The 22,593-nt window shown below is 37.3% G+C and overlaps 2 protein-coding genes and 1 pseudogene across 3 annotated transcripts; 2 read left to right on the top strand and 1 right to left on the bottom strand.

Annotated features, from left to right (window-relative positions):
• Positions 1–567: 567 nt before the first annotated feature.
• LOC101299525 lies at positions 568–5,527 on the top strand. The gene is made up of 5 exons (XM_004288547.1): positions 568–1,230; positions 1,309–1,367; positions 1,464–1,592; positions 3,706–3,841; positions 5,101–5,527. Exons 1-5 carry the CDS (start codon positions 568–570, stop codon positions 5,425–5,427), a joined length of 1,314 nt encoding a protein of 437 aa, XP_004288595.1. The 3' UTR covers positions 5,428–5,527.
• Positions 5,528–11,355: 5,828 nt separating this feature from the next.
• Positions 11,356–13,563, top strand: LOC101307155. Its single transcript, XM_004288572.1, has 6 exons — positions 11,356–11,439; positions 12,504–12,560; positions 12,699–12,803; positions 12,900–12,959; positions 13,101–13,195; positions 13,314–13,563. The coding sequence occupies exons 1-6, from the start codon at positions 11,407–11,409 to the stop codon at positions 13,423–13,425; spliced, it is 462 nt and encodes a 153-aa protein (XP_004288620.1). The 5' UTR covers positions 11,356–11,406; the 3' UTR covers positions 13,426–13,563.
• Positions 13,564–16,175: 2,612 nt separating this feature from the next.
• On the bottom strand, positions 16,176–20,448 carry LOC101297585 (annotated as a pseudogene). The gene is made up of 7 exons (XR_183797.1): positions 20,362–20,448; positions 20,055–20,259; positions 17,857–18,057; positions 17,534–17,748; positions 17,141–17,436; positions 16,996–17,048; positions 16,176–16,898 (listed from the first exon to the last, which is right to left on the bottom strand). The product of XR_183797.1 is annotated as a glutamate decarboxylase 1-like (transcript).
• Between the last annotated feature and the right edge of the window lie 2,145 nt (positions 20,449–22,593).

The following is a 22,593-nucleotide window of genomic DNA, read 5'->3' as shown; positions in this document are numbered from 1 at the left end:
TATATATATATATATATATATATATAGTATATATATATATATATAGGGTTTCTAGGCGCATGATGAAAAGCTTTGTTTCATATCTCTCATGTTCCCCTTGTTCACGTTGCTTGGAAGAGAAGTCAAGAAAAGAACACGAAGCATCGAGTTAAGTCGGTTACGTTGAATCTAGAACGCCAGCTCAAAGCGGAATATTGAAAGCACCGGCCAAACAGCCTCATCTAAACATTCAGGTTCCGAATCACTCAATGAATTTCATTTTAATTGTACTCCCGTAAACATTACTTTGTAATTCAGTTTATGTATGTGTTAATCAACGATAGCGCAACCTTGCTAAAATTGATGTCAAATTTGTGTACACACATGATGTATCAATACGAATCTCACTGCATCGATGATACATTTGAACAGTGTTGCATGACTTTCTTAACTTGATGTTTTTGTTTGTACTTCATATCTTTTATGGAGAAAAACGAGAGAGAGAGAGCTCAAAAAGGCATGTTATGATATGGCCCGGGGCTTAAGACAAGCACCCCCATTTCTCTCTCTCAAGTCTCAAATCAGTCAATGTCGGTCCTCTGCGGCGCCGAGTGCGTGATGGTGTTGGGCTGCACGCGCTGGCTCTGGCGGCGCTGCACCCACGTGGGCTCGGACGACTCCGACAGCTGGCCCCTGGCCACCCCCGACGAGTTCGACCCCGTCCCCCGCCTCTGCCGCCTGATCCTGGCCGTGTACGAGCCCGATCTCCGCATCCCCGAGTGCGTGGTGAAGCGCGTGAGCTACGAGCAGACCCTCGGGCGAGCCCCGCCCTACCTGATCTACCTGGACCACCAGCACCGCGACATCGTCCTCGCCGTCCGCGGCCTCAATCTGGTGAAGGAGAGCGACTACGAGCTGTTACTCGACAACAAGCTCGGAATGCAGATGTTCGACGGCGGCTACGTCCACCACGGCCTCTTGAAGTCCGCCATTTGGTTGCTTAACCAGGAAGGCGAGACTCTGAAGCGCCTCTGGCTTGACAACGGTGCTCATTACAATATGGTGTTTGTGGGCCACTCCTTGGGCTCCGGTGTCGTCTCTTTGTTGACTCTCATTCTGGTCAATCACAGGGACCTGTTGGGCGGGATCCCCCGGACCAAGATTCGCTGCTATGCTCTTGCTCCCGCGCGCTGTATGTCCTTGAATTTGGCTGTCAAGTACGCCGATGTTATTCACTCAGTGGTCTTGCAGGTCGCCAAATTCATTTCTCGAGTCGTGTCTATAATCTGTTTGATTCGCAACTTCTTACTTGTCAAATGGTTTTCGCAGGACGATTTCTTGCCCAGAACTGCTACTCCCTTGGAAGATATCTTCAAGTCCATTTTCTGGTTGCTATTTTCTTTCCCTTGTCCCTCTATTCACCTTAACTGCATTGCCAATTAGTTTAGTGGAGTAATACTTATATGTCCCGCTGCTTTGGACAGCTTGCCGTGCTTGTTGTTTTTGGTGTGTTTGAGAGATACATTCATACCGGAAGGTAGAAAGCTTAGGGATCCCAGAAGACTTTATGCACCTGGTCGAATCTATCATATTGTAGAGCGCAAATTTTGCAGGTATCTTCTTTATCGTATTTTTCACTATATCCCGTCTTATTATTGTGGACAAGAGTAATGAATCAAATACACGAGTTGCCTTAGTTGCGTATTGTACCCGTTTATACTTGTCCTTCACATGTCATTTCTATCTTTTCTCTAAAGCTTAAACCAAGTTAAGCGGCATATCAATTGCAATTCTATATGAGTTCATTGATATGGATTTTAATCCTCTGTAGCTGCTGCAAGATGGCAGACAGGCCTAGAAACTAAGAACGAGCTTTGTAATTTACATACTTTGATTAAGATTGATGGCCAAACTCTTGAAGTTCTACTAGGAAATTGATGCTCGGTATTTTTTCATGACATATATCTCATAAGCATCTTAGTGGATAAACTTATAAAGAAGCTTTGCAATCTTACTACAATAAAGTGGAATCAAATTGGGGTTGACTGGGGTGGTGTTGGGCGTCATTATCCTTGCAACATTGAATGCAGAAGATAAGTATATATACATGTAGAAAGAGGTCCACATGAGTCAAAAGTAGATAAGCGACAATCTGCATACGTACAATAAATTATCGTAAATCATTTATGGGATGGTTAATTATTAACCTAACGAATATGCAAGACCATCATTTCTCTTTCACGTTATTTAAAACCCTTCATTGGCAAATTAATAATATATACATATATATATACAAGCTTGCTGACTACCACATTGTTAGGTAGGTGGGTGTTGATATGGAATATAGCGGTAGGCTAGTAGCATGATGTTTCTCTCGATCTTCTCTTCAAGTTACATTAGGTTTCCACCATATATTAGTTGTAATCCATCGAGTGAGCTTGTTCAGAAAATACATGGATATCCACCTATATTAGCAATATTGGTCTGATATTGATGAAGTATCTGGAATGCGTGCCTTCACCCGCTAGCTGTAATCGTATATAACTGATTGTCAAACTGGAATGACCTCCATTCCTAACGATCTGAGTACAGAAATCTTGTGTAAGAAAATGGGTCGTTCTTGTATGTGTCCACTAATTCATATATCTCCATGGATCTCTCATTAAAAGGTCATTTCCAAGTCCATAACTTATTTTGTAACAGCCCTTTGACTTTGTTTGCTCTTCCGTTTCATAGTAGGAGTGCTCCTATGTTAGCAGGACATTTTGTTATATAATGGCAGAAAATTTAGAACGTCATAACCCTCTTTGGGATATGGAGTGTTCCAGTTTCTTGTAGTGCCTTATTGTGTGAGAGCTATAAGCTTTGGAGGAAACAAAAGGAGGAATGATCCTAGTAAAATGTGCTTTATTAGTGATCTTGTGGGTGCAATGGATGGAACAAATAGGATGATCTTTTAGGGAGCTAGTTGTGAGAAGGTAGAATCCCTGGTGTAAAGGATTTCAATATTTGGCTCCACTTTAGGTGTTAGTTTCTTCGGAGTTTAGATGTACCTCTATTCAGGTTATCTGAATTGATGCAAATGCTGTTGTACTTTTGTTTATTGACTTCTCCATTTCATTTATCAGTTTGATAAGTAATCTGTTTTTTAAGTGTATATCAGGTTATTAGAGACTTCAGAGTAGCCATTGCCGCACAACAATATCGTGAACTCCTTATTTTAATTAGAAGCATATCTCATTTAAAAGATAATCTGTCTTCAATGGAAGTTTTAGTTTTCTTTTTCGAGAATCCCCTACCCCATCACTCTTTTGTTGTCGTTTAGAGAATAAGAAAGCTAGGATAGTGGAATTATTCGTGTTTTATAGTATTATGATCTGTCATGGTGCTGTAAATAGTTTTGGATGTCAAAAGATATTTCCATTGCAAAGTTTCTCTGCGTTAGCACCTTCTTTGGGAGTATGTGTTGGACTCTGGCGGATACATCTTCATCTAGGCTATGGCCTATAATTTTGAAGAAGTTTTGGCTATATGATCAAAGGGAAACAAATTGAACGAAATCTTCATACTATTGGTGGTTAAAGCTTCAAACTCTTAACAGTAAAGGGCTTCTGCAGTTATGTTGATGCCGTATAAAGTCTTACTTTCTGGGATGACATAGTGCTATGTTGTACTTTAATTTGTTCTGTTCATCCCATATAAGTGTCTCATTTCTTGATTTTATAGATGTGGGAGGTATCCTCCAGAGGTCAGAACTGCCATTCCTGTTGATGGGAGATTTGAACATATTGTCTTGTCATGTAATGCTACATCAGATCATGGAATTATCTGGATAGAAAGGGAAGCACAGAAGGCTCTAGAAGTAAGTGGAACATAACTCCCATCATTGCACAAGTACATAGATTACCATATGAATTATGATATGAATGGTCATTATTTTTAATGAAGGAAGATTGGACATGAAGTTCCTAATGCTCTATATTCTAAAATCTATTCACTGTTATCTCATCCTACTATTTAAACTGCAAAATTCAAAACATTGTCTCTGATTTCCTGCTTTGACTTGGCATATTTACATGGTTAGCTGTCTTGATATATCCAGAGAAAAAAAATTCTCTTGGAGAGGAACTATTTTTTTAAGGGCTTTAATATTCATACTTTTTATTGTATGGAGTAAGCCATGCGGTAGATACTTCTGTTTTAAGTTTGTCTTTTGATTAAGAGAGCTGTTACCGACTGTTCAAATTTATCTAGGCATAGGCAGAGTTAGCTCTGTAGAAAACTATTGGGACAAAAGGAGAAGCCTAAAAGAAAAGGGTAGAAATAGCTGTAATAAGCAAAAGTACTAGGACTAACCTGACAGGTTAACGTTCTACGAATCAACCTGGCAGGCCTTAGGCATCACACCCAGGGTTAGATTGCATGATACAAAGTGGGTTTGGACTTTGGAGCAAAAGCTTGCAATTGTATACAGTCAGATGAAGATTCAGTTTTTATTATGTGTCATAGGTTATAGGTAGAAGGATGTTATTATAGTGAACTAGACCCTCGGAGAAACCCTAGCATACAGAAGTGTTGAAATAGCTGTGATAAACAGGAGTACTAAAATAACTGTAGTGTATTAATAAGTAAAGGAAGATTAGGGATCATGTTAGTTTGAACAGGAGAGAGCATTGTGGACCACTTTTGTTCTCTGTACTTGGTTTGAGCATAGATGGAGGTACAAGATCAGAAGGACAAACAGGCAAAGCAACGGCTTAAAGAAAGAGCTTTAGCTTTCCCTTTCTTTTCTGATAAATTGTTCTTTCCTCTGAGACGTCCTGAAAGTTGTCCACATTCCGATTTACTGTCAGGAATGTCTTAATTACATCTTACTGATTACATCAAGCTTCGTATAACGATCAACCATGATATCTATTCTTCCTCCTTATATCGGAAGACATAATAAACATCTCCATTTGATACAATGGTGCTTCATGGTGATCCTGCATCCCATTTTCCTGAGCACACTAGCCAATAGGAATCATGATTCAAAGTAAAAATGTTGTATGATTTCCTGATTGCTATTGGATTATTTAATTAGTCTTATTACTTCTTAACAATGATGGAATTAATTTTCAGAGAATGAAGGAAAGTAGTTCCGAGACTATTACAACTGCTCCAAAAGTACAAAAGCTAGAGAGGCTGCAGACGATTGAAAAGGAACACAAAGATGCATTGGAAAGAGCTGTCAGTTTAAATGTGCCTCATGCTGTAAATACCTCTGAGGAAGCCTCTGAGGATCAAAAACCGGAGGAGGCTCCGCAGAGTGAGGCCGAACATGTGTCAGAGACAAGGTCAAAGTCCACTAGTGGAAGGACAAACTGGGATCATGTGGTTCAGAAGTTATTTAAGAAAAACGAGTCCGGAGATATACAGCTAAATAGAGAAGCAAATGCCCTCAACTAGCACCATTTGTATTTCAGTTTCAATATGGCTTCACTTTGATATCAGGTATTGTGAATATCTCATTCTTATTTATTTCTACTGGTTTCAGTATGTTAGAGTTTGTACACTTTGTCCTATACCTTTTGTCAGAAACAAGCTCGGGTCCATTACCCATGAGGTTTATAAATACATAGAATACTAGGATTCAATGCTTATATAAAGCTTCAAATTATTTGCTGCTCCTGTAGTTCTGTCTATGCCAATAGCGTACAAAGGGAACTTGTCTAAGTTGTTTCGTAAGTAAACAAGCTCGGGTCCATTACCCATGAGGTTTATAGTAATAGTGGATGCTTATTTATCAATTCATCATGTTTTTTTTCGTTTTGTTTTGTTTTGTTTTTTTGTTTTTGTAAATTCAAATTTATTAGATCATAGAACAAAGGAAAGAAAGAAACAGTCTCAGCCTAAAAGGCGAACAAAACAACCATATGCAGCACGCCTAATTAATCATGTTTCTAGCTGTTACCTGTTGTTTTCTTGCACAAGTACTGTCATATGTAAAGCTCGTTGAAGTTTTCATAGTCGTCCTTTGTAGGTAATATTTGACAATGATTATGAGATGGATCACCTATGCTGTTAGTAGTTTTTTTTTTTTTTATTTTAATTCTCAACCATCAATAATAGATTCAGAAGACGTGAGAACCACAATTAAAATATAGGAATCCGGCTACTTGTAGCTTTATTATCAATGATGATTGGGTATCATAAGTTTACAACATCAAAAATTAGGGCCTACTTCGAATTATGAAACCTACTCATTTTGAACCAAGCCCTCAAAGTTTTATTTTGACAGTATGAGAAGGGGGCGGAAGCCATTTGATCATATCTTCTAGTTGATTGGAGTCCCTCCAACAGAAGAAGAAGCTTCATTATACAGATGAGCAACAACAGCTGCCACACTACGTAGATCTTGGATTAGGGTTTAAACCCCGAAAAATGACATTGTCAAGAAGTTTATCGCCATTGAGCAATCGGTGCTCAAGATTCCAGGGCACTCCTCGAGCTTCAGGGTTGAATTCCTATTTGGATTCGAGACGGCGCGTTTCGCTTTGTGGTCAGTATATAAATACTTGACATTTGTAGCGTTTCATCAATTTGATTATACTTTCTTTGAAATGTTTTGTGACCCTCATTATGTAATGCAAGGAAATTTGTCATTCTGTTTTTTGTGTTCCTAGGTTCTTGTTTTTTTTGGGGGGGGGGGTGGGTGGGGTGGGGTGTGGGCATCGTCAAGTCTGTGTTCAATTGTTCAAAGCTTGGGAGGATCTGGGGTAATGTGCCCTTCTGTAACTTATCTCCTTGATTTGAAGAGTGGTCTGAAACGTTAACTCTGCACTTCACTAATCAAGAATCAAGTAATCGTCCAAACCTTGTAAGACATTACATTTTGCCAAACAATCGTCCATGTGGGTACATGCTAGTCTGGGAAATGGTAGACAATGGGATTTATATAACCAACTTTTTAAGATTATGTGACCAAAGATTAATTAAAAAGAAGAGATAAACAATTGAACTCGAGTCCTTCCTCTTCAAAATTCTCATTAGGACATCCTCTCTGTGTTTTTGTAGGCTTCTTTTGTCCTTGCTGCTTCCCTGTATGAATATATATTGGTAAGATTTGTGGATAGTATCATGGTAGTATGATCATGGTTCATGACCAGACCTGGGGCTCCACCATGAAAACCGAAAAACTGGAATTTGTTCTCAATGAACTTTTGACCAGCTACTAGTCTAAGGAAACCTGCAAAAGTGTGCTTCTTTTGTACTTTTGACGTTGGCTTAATGATTTGTGTGTCTTGAAGATAAGAGTGCACATTAAAGTAGGCTTCAAGTTTAATGGTCTGATGTACACTGATGTTTTCTACCTTTCAGGAACACTGTTTTGCTCATATTTATTTCCCTGGACAATATATATGCAAGTGATCAATAAAAAATAAAGAAGCAACACAAATAAATATAGAAGAGTCCTACCGTCCAACTTAAATAAGAACCATAGTGAAGGAATAAGAAAGATCTAAATCAGATCCTCCTCAAATCCCTTGCCCCACAGCCGTTCTCCAACTTCATGCCTCTGTGTATATACTCACAGACAATTACCGTAAAGACAAAGTAGTCTTACCACTTACATGACTTAACAATAAAATGATCTGAGCAATAAACTTTTCTACATCTTGATTAGTAACTCAAAATAAACACACAGCCAAACATTCAAGCTTATACATAATAGAAGGTAAGAGATCTACTTGCATTTATGTCAAAGCCGAGATAATTTCCTTGTATGTGATGCTTTACCAAAGTCGGACTCAAACTCTCAGCAACACTTACCAGTTTATCCAAACAAGATTACAAAGATGCAGGTCAAGAACAAGTAACAAAACCAACTTCCAAAGAACTTCAAACAGAGCTAAAATACGTTCAAACAGCCAATAAAGTCTCGAAAATTCTACTACTTCTGCAGAATTCAACAAATACAAAGATATGATATCACGAAGACAAAGCGCTATACAACAGCAGATGCCATATTAGCATTGTCAACAAACTCAAATTAGAACCCAGATTTTTCAGATGTTCATAGTAGAAAAATTAATGCTAATGTCATACTTTATAGTCCTCTACAAGACTCGATTCTTATCCGATTTAGGTGATGCTTCATCCTATTGAAACGACATTAGAACAAAATCAAGAAGAAAAAAAGCTATTGTCATGAATTCGAAAATTGTAAAGGTTCAACCTGATCATCTAATCTGAAATAATTTCCCCCAACTGACTCAGACAATGAGCTTCATCAATTACAATCCTAGTAAGCAATTGACGAGCTATTAAACTCTCCAATTGCGGCAACAGAAAATCACTTCTGCAGACAAGAAATATAGGATTCCATCAATTTAGTGTGTACATATTACATTTATAATTTTATTTAAGATAAACATTTCAACAATGATTACACAACAAATGAATCAAACAGTCCCCAATACCAGGAAATTCATACTTTGCAGGATGAGTATATTAACAGAAACTGAGTTGGGTGATAGAGGGGATAGTAGCAAATAATTGAGTAAATATGTGATGTGAGTTTGAATCGAAGGTTAAATATGAGTTGTGAATGGGAACTGAAATCCTTGTGTTAATGAATCATTACATGTATTTATAACAAAAACATACAGTAAATAGTGCATAGCTCACAAGGCTTATAGAAACAAAAACAGCTGACAAAATGATATCTTCAACATATTAGCAACTCCAATATCTCAAGTCCTTGCAGTGCCTTCCTTGACTATCGGTAAGATAAAGTGATAAACCATGAGCCCAGGGATTCTAATTATCAAACATCTTTTCATTTTATCAAGGCAACACAGATTTTCTTTGGAGTTCAGTTCATCTTATCCCAAACAGTGGATTACAACAATAATGAAAAACAATAATAACCTACTAAATACACAAAGTTACATGCAAAATTATCATGACAGCAAAGAAAAAAACAACTCTCGAATGTTCATGACGAGTAGTGTATCTCTCGGTAGAAAGTATTTCGTAAAATACGATTCCACAACCCATCCGTTGGGGTGCCTGGTCTGAGTTTCTTCTCATTAGTGAAGGTGGGGGGAATCGAACTCTGGTTACCCAGAATAAAACAAAACTCCCTGGCCAACTTTGCTGAGATGCCGTTTGGTTACTACTTGTACATTTTAATATATAAACACTCTAAATAACTCTACATTATTTACATCAACACAATCGAATTTCAACGACATCGATATATCTATCGAAATATCCATATTTTGGGAGGTCGATATATCCTCGATAGGATACTTTAGTCCTTGAATATAAGTTTGAATCCTCAAAGCTAGTGGACGAAGGCTTGAGACGTGTTCTGCATTGTCTCAGGAACGACTGAAGAGGCAAATTCTCTGTTTTGTCTTCCAGTCTCATAGTAAAAGCAAATGGTTACCGTGACGACCTGAAATTACGTATACCCTTCAGTTAACGGAACTATCAGGAGTACGCGTATTCATGGAGTAGTCCAGCTTTTTTGGTGGAAGGAGATTAAAATTAAGTTGGGCGGCACTGCAGACTGCATCGATTGCACTTGTAAATTTCCCTTGGATATTCCAGACAATGATACACAAGAAATCAACATTTGCTTTGAGACATTCTGGTCTTTTCAACATGTTTTTAGAGAAACAAACTATCCAAGAGACAAGGATGCTGACTTGAATGGGTATTATCCCCCTCAGATTAGGACTACAATTCTTTTCCACCAATTAAGATCGGTACGTTGTGCTAGAGATTCTAGTTCGTAATTTTATTTACCGAATATAGAAAAACGATTCAGGTTTAAGCCCTTCTAGCATATCTATCATGTCCAAGCCAAAGCCGTGATCGATCGATCGACCACAAAGATGGAGAGAAAGCTGGTACCAAGACGACGACAGCCAATGCTCTAACTAGTATGCCTCATTTTTAGATATGTACGTATGTTCAAATTTAATTTTCAAACCAATTAAGATTATCATGTACTACATTGAGGTGATTAGTGTTGGGGACAGGGTGCCAAACTTTGTGTCTAAAAGCATTATAAGAGGCTAATCATGGAAACCGAGACTTCAAGTTTAAGCATTGCTTTAATTAGTTAGAGTTTGCATCCAAATATATATACATTACCTAACCTAACTTAATGACATGCTACTTAACCATGATAAGCCAAAAAGCTCTGATTAAAAGGTTCTACTTACAAACTACAAATCAAAGTTGGCCTCAAGTCTATCCTCTTGGTTGGTTAACGGCCTTAATAAGAAAATGCTCTGAAAATAGGTGCCCTAACTAACAACCTAGCTCTTCAATTTGGAGTTCCATGCACAGATCAGTGAAATAAAGCAACGGCGTGCTCCCTTGTTCAACGGTTTCACGCTGCATTAGAGTACTCACTGATCGATGAATAGACTGGATAAGTAGTTAAACTGTTCAAAAATTACAGCACCACTTTTGTATGGAGGAATTAAGTTTGTCATGACGGATATTCAAGGTCGATCAGTTAATTCTGCGATCTGGATCGTTATTCATATATCTTTCTCATAACAATCAGTTGAATCAGCTTGACGTACGACTTAATTTTCAGCTTTGCTTACACATTTTACATATGACTAATTGCAATCGCCCGCGTCTTGCTGCGGGCTAGGATTTCTTGGGCAGGTGTGCCACAACCCGACGCCAAGAGCACAACAGCTGCCAAGTTGTGGTTTTACCGCATAATTAACATGGGCAAAATCATGTATGCCATATGACTCCCTGATAATAGCTCCTTTTCTTTCTCTTGGTCAGACCTTGTTAATAGCTTTTCTGTCTTTTGAAATGCATATATATATGCCATACGAAGACTTAAAGTACTCGACTTCTTTGGATTCATGGTGATATCGATGAGAGAAGGCATACAATAGCTAGCTAGGTTTTGCATGCATTTTAGTCAATAATCTTACATACGAAGGTAATTTCTAATCGAGTACGTACGTAACAACCAACAAAATTACATATACACGTACGTACTACAAGTAATTAAGCGTTTTGAATCAGCAAACAGTCGTGATGTGAAGCGATCGAAGCAAAAAGGTTTGGAATAAATCAATTGGCGCTTAGAGGAGATCTGAAGGAACTTAAACTTGAGAGCAGCTAGGGTTTGACAATTATATGCATGAGAGGGAGGTTTAATCAGAATGTTTGGTACCTGATCGAGAGGGAGACTAATAATCATCATATCCAAGTAAATGTAAATTAAGCATGCAAAATAGGAGCACGCACTTGCACTTGGGTGATGTTACAACCACAAGAAATTGCACTCAAGCCAACAAGTACCAACCACTCTATATATATAGTACTCAGCTCGACCACTACTTTGCTCATGATCGAATTCATCCATATTAGGCGGATCTCTTCCACTTGTTAAACATGGACAAGGCATACACCACGGCTAATCTTAAGGTCGTGTTTTACTAGCTAGTTATAGACCATTCTTATATAAGAGCATGCTTAATTAGCTAGTTTCTTCGTCTTTTAAGTTTCTATATATACATGCATGCATGCTCTCTCATTGATCAGCAGCTGTAGCTAGTTCATGATATTCTGAATCTGTTTTTCTTGTTTCCGACAATGAAGTCTGTGAAGAGTACTAGTAGTCCTAATTCACACTCTGCTGTGACTACTTCTTGGAGCTCAAATTCTGCAGGAGGAATGGTGAGACCACCACATCGACGATATGAAGATTATCGATCATCTTTGGAAAACATGCATAAATATTGTTGCTTTTACTAATGCCGGTTAAGCTGAGAGGCAGCTCTCTTACTATTAAACGAAAACTGATCGATTGATTGGTTTTAGGTGTTTGGATCAGTCTGGAGTAATTTTTATTTCTTTGAAAATCACATTTTTCGATTCATGCATCTATATATGCATGTTGGATTTCTTTTGCTTCCCGCATAATTGACGAAACTTTACGTGATGGATATCTGGAATTAAGAAAGAGATGCATGGGAGGAAAGGAAGACGTACTGCTAAATTTAGAACCAATTCAAGCGTTGTATATATCTTCGATCAACTATTGTATTACATACAAACTAGCTAGTTTCGCATTCTTCTTCTTATTCCCAGTAATAACTAACAAAGGGCCGATGGGAGAATCTAATCATTCATTCTTTTTCATTATTCGTTTTTCTTTCCCTAGCTAGCTTCTTGATACGGTTCATTAACTAAAGCAACTAGACGTTTTGTTTTTCATTTTTGTTCGAGCGAGTATAAACGTTGCTTTATTTCATCATCATGTTTATTTTTGTAAACCTTTAGTACGTACGTAATCATCATCATATGCTAGATAAGTGCTATCATTATTATTAAATAGTTAAGATTCTATTTATAGTCACATCCATGTTGGGTTAGTGAGGAGTATATAGCAGGGCGCGTTTCCTTCCATATATATAATATATGGATCCCTTTGATTATTTACTTTATATTCGGAGTACTCTAATTTATAAATATATCTTTGTTCACAGACAAGGGACGAACTCAAAGAACGGGGATATGACAAAGACTACTACTACTACTCCAAGGTTGATACTGCGGATCGACATACGTTTTTTCGGTTCTTATAATTAAGCTATGTTATATATATATACATATGTGTGTGTGTGTATCTATTTGGTATTTCCTAATTTACTTGAATCTTCTTTTTGACAAAAAAAAATTAGGCTTCTTATCAGAGCAAGTCTCCTACAAGAGAAAATACCAAGCCTCAAGAAGTCAAACTTCACACTCAAGAAAGGGCAACCAAACGGGCAATGTTCAACTACATGGTACAAAGTACTGAGTGATTATTAGCTTACCTATATCTCTCAAAAATATTGATTTCTTGATCCATACAGAATGGCTAAACACGTCAATATATGCAGGTTGCAGCAAAGCTGAGTATCTTGGAGCAGCGGAGAAAGCAAGAGGAGATGTTGCATAAGGTACGTACGTAGTATTATTGCGTATCGTAAGGTTAATTTCTCTTTAATCTCTATCAAAAACTTTTATTTCAGTCCATCCATCTGAAAATTAAGTACTCAAGAGATGGCTCTGATGAATGTTAATGCACGCTGACGCTGCAGATGATAGAAGAGGAAGAGATTCGCTTACTGAGAAAGGAGATGATTCCGAGGGCTCAGCTCATGCCCTTTTTCGATAGACCGTTCGTTCCTCAAAGGTAACAAACAAACAAACCAACTTTTGCTAGCTAGAGATCAATCGTTTGATCTGTGTGCCAGATCTAATTATTAGCTCCCCATGCCATATATATGGGTGTTGTTTTTTCTGTGTGCCAGATCCAGCAGGCCTTTGACAATTCCTAAAGAACCAAGCTTCCGCATGATGAGCAGCAAGTGCTGCAATTGTCTATCCGGTACCCCAATCTACAATTTCCAACAGACTACCTAGCATCACTGATCGATGCTGCGAGCTTCATGCTGCTAGCCTGTTCTTCTACTTAAGTTCTAGTTCCAGTTTTCGTCTTGTTTGTCGATCCATTCTTTTTAGATCTTTTTTTACGTACGTAGATATAAAAGGATAGCAGCTGTACGTAATTAAGTTGGCCCTGAGGGGAGTTTGTTAGCTATTCTGCACAGTAAAAATAAAGTGAAGTTTGAAATTTCTTTCTCAGCAAATCCCATGTAATTCTCAGACTTACAATTAACCAAAGCTCTTATTGATTTTTGAGAAGTACTTGCATCCTGGTTTTATGTTTGCCAAAAATCAGCTTGTTAGGGTTCAACAAAGCTCTTTAGTTTTCTTGTCCCTGTCTATACATTAATTAACCAGCCTTCATAGAAGGACCAATGCTCGCTGGTGCGCGATTTTTTCTTGTTTTATTTGTTGATACCTAAAAAATCAATATTCATGCTTAATAGATATTACAAGCTCAATAAAAAAATTTAAAAAATTAAAATGATCTTATTCACTCAAGTAGAAAGTTGCATTGCTTATGTGGGATCTCCTCCCTTGGAAGATGAGTGTTATATGGTCTGTGGTTTGGGATTTTGTTGGCAACGGAGCATCAATATGGTTATCCATGTCGTTCTCTCTCCGCCGGTTGATCGGTGGCTTATTCGAGTTGTCGGCGCGGGATGGACTACTAGGGTTTGTGTATGGCGCTGGGATTGTTATTGGGCCCAAGTTTTAGTTTTATGTTTTCTTTTTAGGTTTAATTTCCTATATACTAGCTCTTTGTTTGAGCATAGGTGGAAATTAAATTTCCTGTTTATTAATTGGAGTAATTATTGGTTCGATTGGCTTGTCTATCGGACTTTATGTTGTAGTTCTTCCTTAAACCTTTTGGCTTTGCTTGGGACGGCTTAATTGATTCCCCACTTCCAAAAAGAAAAGAAAAAAAGTTCATTCCACTGCAAGTACAGAACGCAAATAAGAAGCAGCGATAAGCATAGAGCCAGCAGGGCCGGCCCAAGCCCAGTGCAAGCAGTGCGCTCGCACCAGGCCCAGGTCAAAAGGGGCCCAAAATCTTTTTTATTTGTTAAAATACACATATAATTAATATATAATTACATTCGATATAATAAAAGAATTATTGAAAACACGATTAAGGGGTGTCGTGAAGATATTTTTGACGACCTATCGATCAACTGTATCATTCATTACCGATTGATTATCTCCATTCCATTTATACTTTTCCTTTAAATGGTTATTTTTGTTCTCGTCACTCAATCTTTAATTTTTGGTTCCTTAATTATCTTTCTTTCTTTACGTCATTTATTATCTTTTCCGAAATTTATTTTCCTAATTTCAATCTCTTCTTCATTCTTAAATCCTTAATCAAAGGACATCATTCTTGTCCAAATTTCAATATCTTCTTCTTTCGTAAATTCTTAATCAAATTTTCAAAAAAAAAAAAAAAAAAATCTTAATCAAATGACATAGTAGACTTCCTTCTCCCAAATTTATATACATGTCGCATCAATTATGGAGAAATATGTTGTAGTAAACAAAACGAAAGGACGGTGTATTGATATATATGTTCTCAGACCAAAACCAAAAAATTAATTCATTATGCTCTCTCTATAATTGTCTCCTTAATCCTTCAATTTTTCCTTTCCTTCTACTTAGGTTTTCTATTCTATTTCAATTAATACCCTAATTTTTTCTATTAGGTAAGTTTGTCTTTTAATTTCTATATTCTTCGTTATTTTTTTTTATTCCTGCCTATTTGGATGTTGAAAAGGTTGCACCTAATTTTTCTTTTTTTATTTTATTTTCTTTCCGAAATTATGCATCTGAGATATATAGAAATTGATATATGGAATTGGTATAACTAAATGATATATGAAAGTGGGTATATAGAAATTGTGCTATTTGTGCTTATTATTTTTCTGAAAACTGGAAACCCTAAAAAAAAAAGTATTTTTTAATAAAAGTTAATATTATATAAGGGGCCTATTTTTTTTTCTTGCACCGGGCCTTGAATCCTTCAGGACCGGCGGTATATCCTTCATCACTTCGATCCATGTACACTCATAACCAAGGAAAATCCATAGTGTATATGTAAAAACTAATAAAAAGCTTACATATTGTCCGACTCTGTATCACAAGCTATGTCGCAAAGTCCAAAGAAACGACAAGCATAGCATAGCCGCCCATGACATGCACTTCTCATAGCGAAGCGGTAGTTCCACCGAGATGATTGCTTATGAAAAATTGAATGTTTGTCGTCCAAGATGCGTCGCCGCACTTCATAGATTAGCAAAATCTCTTGGTATGAATACCCGAATGGGAGTTACTCCCTTACTAATTAAGGTGAAATCAAGGATGGACAGAGGCAGTTGTGAATATTATATAAGGGTCCTGACCACCATCAGCGTAATGGTAATGGTTCGTTAACTACTCTTTATACGTATTATACTAAGTACGTACATCATAACTGACTTTTAGTCATCAGAGTGATCTTCTCGATCACTAACCATGTCTATCTCTTATAACTAGGCAGGAGATGTGTATTCTAACCGTAAAAGCTCCCAAGGTAAGCGGTAGAAACAAGAACCTCTGGACCTTTTCCTTTGGTCTCCAAGCTCCTTGATCTGGAAGAATCGAACCAACACCCCCAGGGTGTAGCCGATCTTAGCCAAAGTTAAAACGATAAAATAAGTGTTTCAAGTTGTAATAAAAGTTGATGCATAATTAAGAAACACTGACACACGATAGTACTTATGAATTGATCAAAATAAGTTTACACACCAAACAAAATGGAGGATTAGAAAATCCCAATTGAATTGCAATTAAAAGACATGCATAGTGTATGTAGAAGGAACCGAAAATTATGATCATTACACACTCATTATTAGTAAGTTAATCATAAGACAGTAGCAAACTGAATCAATTAACTCATCCAGTCAGCTTCTTGTTTCTTTTTTCTAACACACACCGGTTATCTTCTTCTTGTCCATAACAAACTTCCTCCAAATGGTGGTGATTTCCCTCTGTGTCTCCAAAGCACTCTTCTTTGTGGTGACGGTGGACTTCTCATTGTTCTCAATCTCTTGGGTTTCAATAGTACTGTTGGAGCTGAGCTTTGATGGAAGGCGATCGAGCTCATGCAGAACTTTCTGGATATCATTGACGAGGCGCTCAGCAAGAGTGTGAGAAAAGTCTTCTCTGATGACCACACGCAGCACCGTGACATGCTGAGCATCTGCCGGCATAGTGTATGCTGGCACGATCCACCCGTAGCGACGCAACAAATCGGAGATCTCAAACTCATCGTGGCAGTGGTTATCTTTGAGAGAAAAAGCCACCAAGGGTACTCCTTCATCCTTGGAGACGATCTTGAAGCGGCCCGTCTTCTCGAGTCCTTCTCTAAGTACAATCATATTTTCACGACAATTTTCCATGATGTTCCTGTATCCCTACAAATACATATGTACGTAGAACTGTAAAGCAATTCATTACTATTATCATTTTGTTTATGTATTTATGTAATTAGTGTATATTAATTGCACTTACCTCAAAACCCAAGCGAATCAGTTGGTAATACTGAGCAATAACTTGGCTGGATCCTGCAATAATTTTTGATCGAATAGCTTTCAGATTAATATTATGATCGATCACATGCAGCTAATTAATTAGCACGAAATGAAAATGAAGGTACGTACGTAGAATTAAAGAGTAGTATTTACTATTAATATACGACCTTTAGAGAAGTTGAGGGTGAAGGTAGGTTGATCTGCTCCAAGGTAGTTGATATGAAAGATGAGCTCCTCAGGCAAGTCCTCTTTGTTCCTCCAAATGACCCACCCAATTCCGGCATACACAAGCCCGTACTTGTGCCCGCTCACGTTGATGCTCTTCACCAGCAGCAAACGGAAATCCCACTCGAGTTCCGGGTACAAAAATGGAGCAATGAATCCACCACTCGCGGCGTCTACATGGATTGGAGTATCCCATCTAATAATCCATAAGTTTTGTTAATTACTCGATCGAATGGAGCATACTCAGCATAGGCATCCACAAGTTTAAGAGCAAGATATATTATTTTCCATACCCAGTTTCGTTGTTTTTCTCTACGAGGAGATCATTCAAGCGCTTGACGTCCTCAAACTCGCCATTTAAAGTGGAACCGAGGATAGCCGCGACGCAGATGGTGTTCTCATCGACCATCTCCACTGCTTTCTCAGGGTCCATTACGAAGTAATCATCCCTCAGCTTCACCTCCTTCAGCTCCACCTCAAAGTATCTAGCAAATTTCTCCCAGCACACCTTCGATCAATTCATCAACAAAAAGAAGAGGCCGGGTCATATTAATTAATTACTAGCATTAGTTACTAACAGGTATAATAGAATATATGGAACTGTAAACGTACGTACCTGAACATTGGCTCCGGTGACAATGTTGGGCTTGTCGACCGGTAATCCTTCAGCTCTCCTCTTGTTCTGCCACTTTCTCTTGAAGGCCAATCCGGCCAACATGATGGCCTCCGAAGATCCCACCGTGCCGACTCCAACGGCCGCCTCTGATTCTCCGAGTGGTGCATTGAATAGATGAGCTATCATGTTCACGCACCGGTTCTGTACAAATTAAATTACTCGTCAACATGCTACTTACAAATTAAGATCAATAATTTCTACGTATAAAATAATAGATGAGTTTTTTGATTAAGCTGCAACTCAATTTGTACATATATACATATATGGCTACCCAAACCATTTGGTTCGAGTACTGTTCAACAAGCTCTTGCTGATTATGACACTTGTTTCACCAATTTGCAAATTTCACAACATTTTATTATTGCTGGATGAAGTATGATTCGCTCAAAATATTTTTTTACGAAGGAACGTGTTTTTTTTCTTTTTTCTTTTATGGGTGGTGAAAAACTAGGTGAACACTTCACCATTTGTGGTCACATGCACAGTAATCCCAAATATTGTTGGTTGTGTAAACTATAAAGTACGTACGTATGAGATTACAAACTTTTTTTTTTTTTGATGAATGAGATTACAAACTTTGATGAAAACTTCGATGTCTTGGATTTAAGAAAATTGATATAAATTTCAATTTGGAATTTAAGTAACTTTTTGTCAATAGGAGTAATAATATTTTTACGAATTTGGTTAAGGGTGCAGTTATTTTCACTCTACCATCATTTTTATTCACCCTACTTGCTCATTCTACCCTACATTTTATTTTTAATACAAGAGTTTACTTATTTTACCCACTTCTTTTACCAGAGATATCCTTATATGACAAATCAAATAAAAACTCATTTTTCATAATGAAAACCTCTCATTTAATCTATAGAAATAAAAAATAAAAAATAACGAAGTAGTAAGTAAGAGGTAGTGAGTTCAAACTCACGAAGTTGTAATATTTGAGTTGGTTACACATGATAAAAAAAAAAAATCTATAAAAATAAATAAGGGTACCGATAAATAATAATAAAGTTTCCTTTATTTTTGTTAAACGAATAAGCTTTCCTAACAAAATCAAAATTCGATTTACTTCCATTTTTTTTCTAAAATCTAAACTGGTCGGTCTTCTCTTTCTATTTGGTTTCATTGCCTGTCAACCCTTTGTCGTATCCCTAGCGGTATTATCCAGTTGGGGAACGAGCTAGTACGGTGCTTTCACGAAATTTTATGTTGTAGTTTGTTTCTTAAGAAAAAAAAAAAAAAAAAAAAAAAGCAATAACAATTTGGTGTTCACAGCCTTCATAGTAATTCCTTAAAACAACGAGCTGACAGACACACCTCTAGATCGGCCTAGTCGGACAGATTCCCACGTCTGTCTGTTTTTTTGGGTTCCTTTATATCGTTTTTTTTTTGGGTCTGAGGAAGAAACAAACTCCACAACCAGAACACCTCCAGAATCACCACCACCGTCATACCAGCTTTCGAACCCCGCCAGGTCGTGAGAAAGGCGGACGCCTTAACCACAAAGCTGACGGGAAAGCCAGTTCCCACGTCTGTCTGTTATTTGTATCATTTATTGAAATTTTGGCCAGGACTTTCACATTGAGCGTACATGCTTTCAGTCCCTCAAGTCTGTATTCGTGAAGGCTACCGAACTCTATATATTCAACGCCTACGATGATATGAATAGATGCGACTCGTTGTGGGTCTTCTTTTTCTTCAATTTGCTTTTTCTTTACAATAAAAAAATAATCATAATCATAAATTAATGTTAATCGTGAATAGGTGCAACTTTAGTGATTCTTCTTTTCTGTCTTCTCGATCAACTTCACATTAGTGTCATAAATAATTAAATTAATGCACTCTAAAGTCACCACTACTCACTAGGCCTAGGCCTTCCCTTCTTTATTATTTAAAAAATAATAATCAAATTGTGATAAGATTTTTTATAATATTTATAATCACCTTAATCAACACGTCTAGTAGAATATTGCCAATATTCTCACCAACTTGGTCCTAAAGTCCTAAACTATCGGTCCCAGCACGTAGTCTAGTAATATTAAAAACTAACTATTATTTGATCTACTACTTTGTTTTGGTGTTGCTTGGAAGTTGGAAGTGTGTATCAAGAACATGAGATCGAAAGAATTGCTTGCCTGGAGCTCAGTGGTGACAGGGTACTCGTCCATGTCGACGTAGTTCTTGTTGATGGAGGACATGATGAGCTTATCGCATTCCGGCTCCATCCACGTCGTGACGAACGACGCCAGATTCAGCCTTGGATTTCCGTCCAGCATCAGCTCGTCGTTTATGATCTGATACGCCGCCTCCTTCGGGATCGAGTTCTCTCCCATTCTGAACCTGCGCACATATATGCACCATGTACGTTTTGATTCCTCCATCCATCATTCATATATATATATATATATATCACAAATTAATCGTTACTACAAATTTAATTACCTCGGAAGAGAAGTTCGAACGTATCGCGAAGCAAAGGTGGAGTGGACAGAGACATCTGACTCCGATGCGGTTTTGGAGAGCACCATTCTGATCGGTTGCTATTGCTTGCTTGGATCAATAATATATGTGCAGAGATATATATATGATAGAGCAGAGACCACAAAATGAATGTGGCCGGGTATGAGTTCTTGAGGAAAGGAGAGACAGCCTAGCTATATATATATATATGTGCGACATTTCATAGGTACGTGGAAATATATTAAATATTTAGATAAAACGTACCCTGTCAATCGAAAATATAAAAAAATTAAACAAAATCTGAATATGATTCTGGCCATCTGTGAGGACTGGGGATAGGCTAGATGTGTATATTATTTTTGGGAGTTAAGACTTCATAAGGATCCAATGGACCATGAGATAAATCGAATTCTTCATTGAAAAATTACCAAGAGTTCAAGTCTAAGCCAACAACGGAGAGAAGAGACTAGCCAGGCCGGTACAACCCGTTCAATATGAACACTTGTTGGTGGGAAATATTGGCATGCAATTCAGAATAGTATCAAATTGGAGTCCATTCTTCTTCTTCTTCTTTTTTTGTTTGTTTCTAATTAAGGTCTATATTCCTTCCCTTACAGCAACAAATCCCTTTGTTGTAAGAATGGAATTTATATATATATATATATATATGACTTTCTGATCGGTTTCCCGAATCGATCGAAAAATATGATAGATCAAAATTAATATCACATCTGAATGTGGATATGAGTTTTGAGGAAGGCAAAAAAACCGGTATATTATGTGTAGAATAGGAAATAGTCACATTTCGATCATCTGAAAATAAATATTTGGGAAATAAATATATATATATATATATATTGATCGAGTCTAGAAGAAGAAGCAGAAGAAATCGAAGAAACTTGACCTGCTCATGGTTTTAGACTATTGATCGAGTCAAGCTTCTTGTTCAGTCCACTATATATGTGCCATTAATCAATCACTCTCTCATGGTTTCAGACTATATATATATACCATTAAAACCCATGAATTCAAACCGGGTCATTCTTCATTAGCTAGTTAGTTTATATATGACCTTTTTTCTTTCTCTAATTCTTGTTTGCAATTCAAATATATCTAAGATGAAGTTTTACTTGATGAAATTAAACTATAGCTAGCTAGGGGAGGTGGTATCTTCTGTTTTGACAAGGATCGGATTCTAATACGCGACCGTTTCCTCACATATCGATCAAGACGAGTCAACAATGCATGCTGAAAGGAAAAGAGCGACGTTCTGGCTTCAAATCCTCTGTCACTATTTTCCTGTCTCTCCTCCTGTAACCCATTAATTTTCTGACAACTGTTACTCCACGTCAGCATTCTTAACAGCTTCTTCACACCGTTAGGTCTATAAGAATATCTATTATTTTGGATAATAACTCATTAAATATATGATATTAACGCTTACTAACCCAGGTTCCATCAACCTTCATCAAAAAGAAATTAACCAGATTCATCCATGATCCATCCTCTGTACAGACGCTGAATAGAGAGAGAAAGACAATCTTGTCTTTCAAATTAAGAGATTAATCTCCTTATTAAAATCTCTGTGCATGGGTAGCTCAGATATATGAGCAATTATCTGAATTCAATCGAAAAACCCAAGGTCAGCTTCTTCATCCCTTATTACCAAGAGTACGTAGCAGCAAGTCACCAATTTTAAATCTATTCACCAAGAGCCCAAGAGATCCAATTTCTCAATTCAATCATCAAAATTGAACAGTATGTATCCAAAACCAAAATACTAACCAATATTTTCTTTATCCCGTAGAACTGGTTCGGGTTCTTCAAGAATAGAACTGGGTTCTCTATGTTTCTCCCAATCTTCTTTTTTATTCAAATCTGGGTTCGTCTGTTCGTCCGATCTTGTTTTTCGTATTAATATATGTATTTCAATTAGACCTGTAAATGGACCGGATCTGGAGCGGATCTACCTAGATCCGAATTCGGATCCGTAATAGAAATTTTGGATCCGGATCCGACCTGTTACCCGCCGGATCTTTGATAGCTAGATTCAAATCCGGATCCGGCGGGTTAACGGATACCCGACCCGTTAATCCGATCCGTTTATGATTATAAATATTTTCAAATTTTAAATAATGATTTCTTAATTTTATCATAAATTTTCATAAAACACTAATGAAATATTATAACAAAATAAATGTTTACATTAAAAGT

Source organism: Fragaria vesca, linkage group LG1 (genome assembly GCF_000184155.1).
Source record: "Fragaria vesca subsp. vesca linkage group LG1, FraVesHawaii_1.0, whole genome shotgun sequence".
In the NCBI taxonomy this organism is placed as follows: Eukaryota; Viridiplantae; Streptophyta; class Magnoliopsida; order Rosales; family Rosaceae; genus Fragaria; species Fragaria vesca.
The sequence above is the reverse complement of the archived record's forward strand: the minus strand, read 5'-3'. Positions and strand labels throughout refer to the sequence as shown.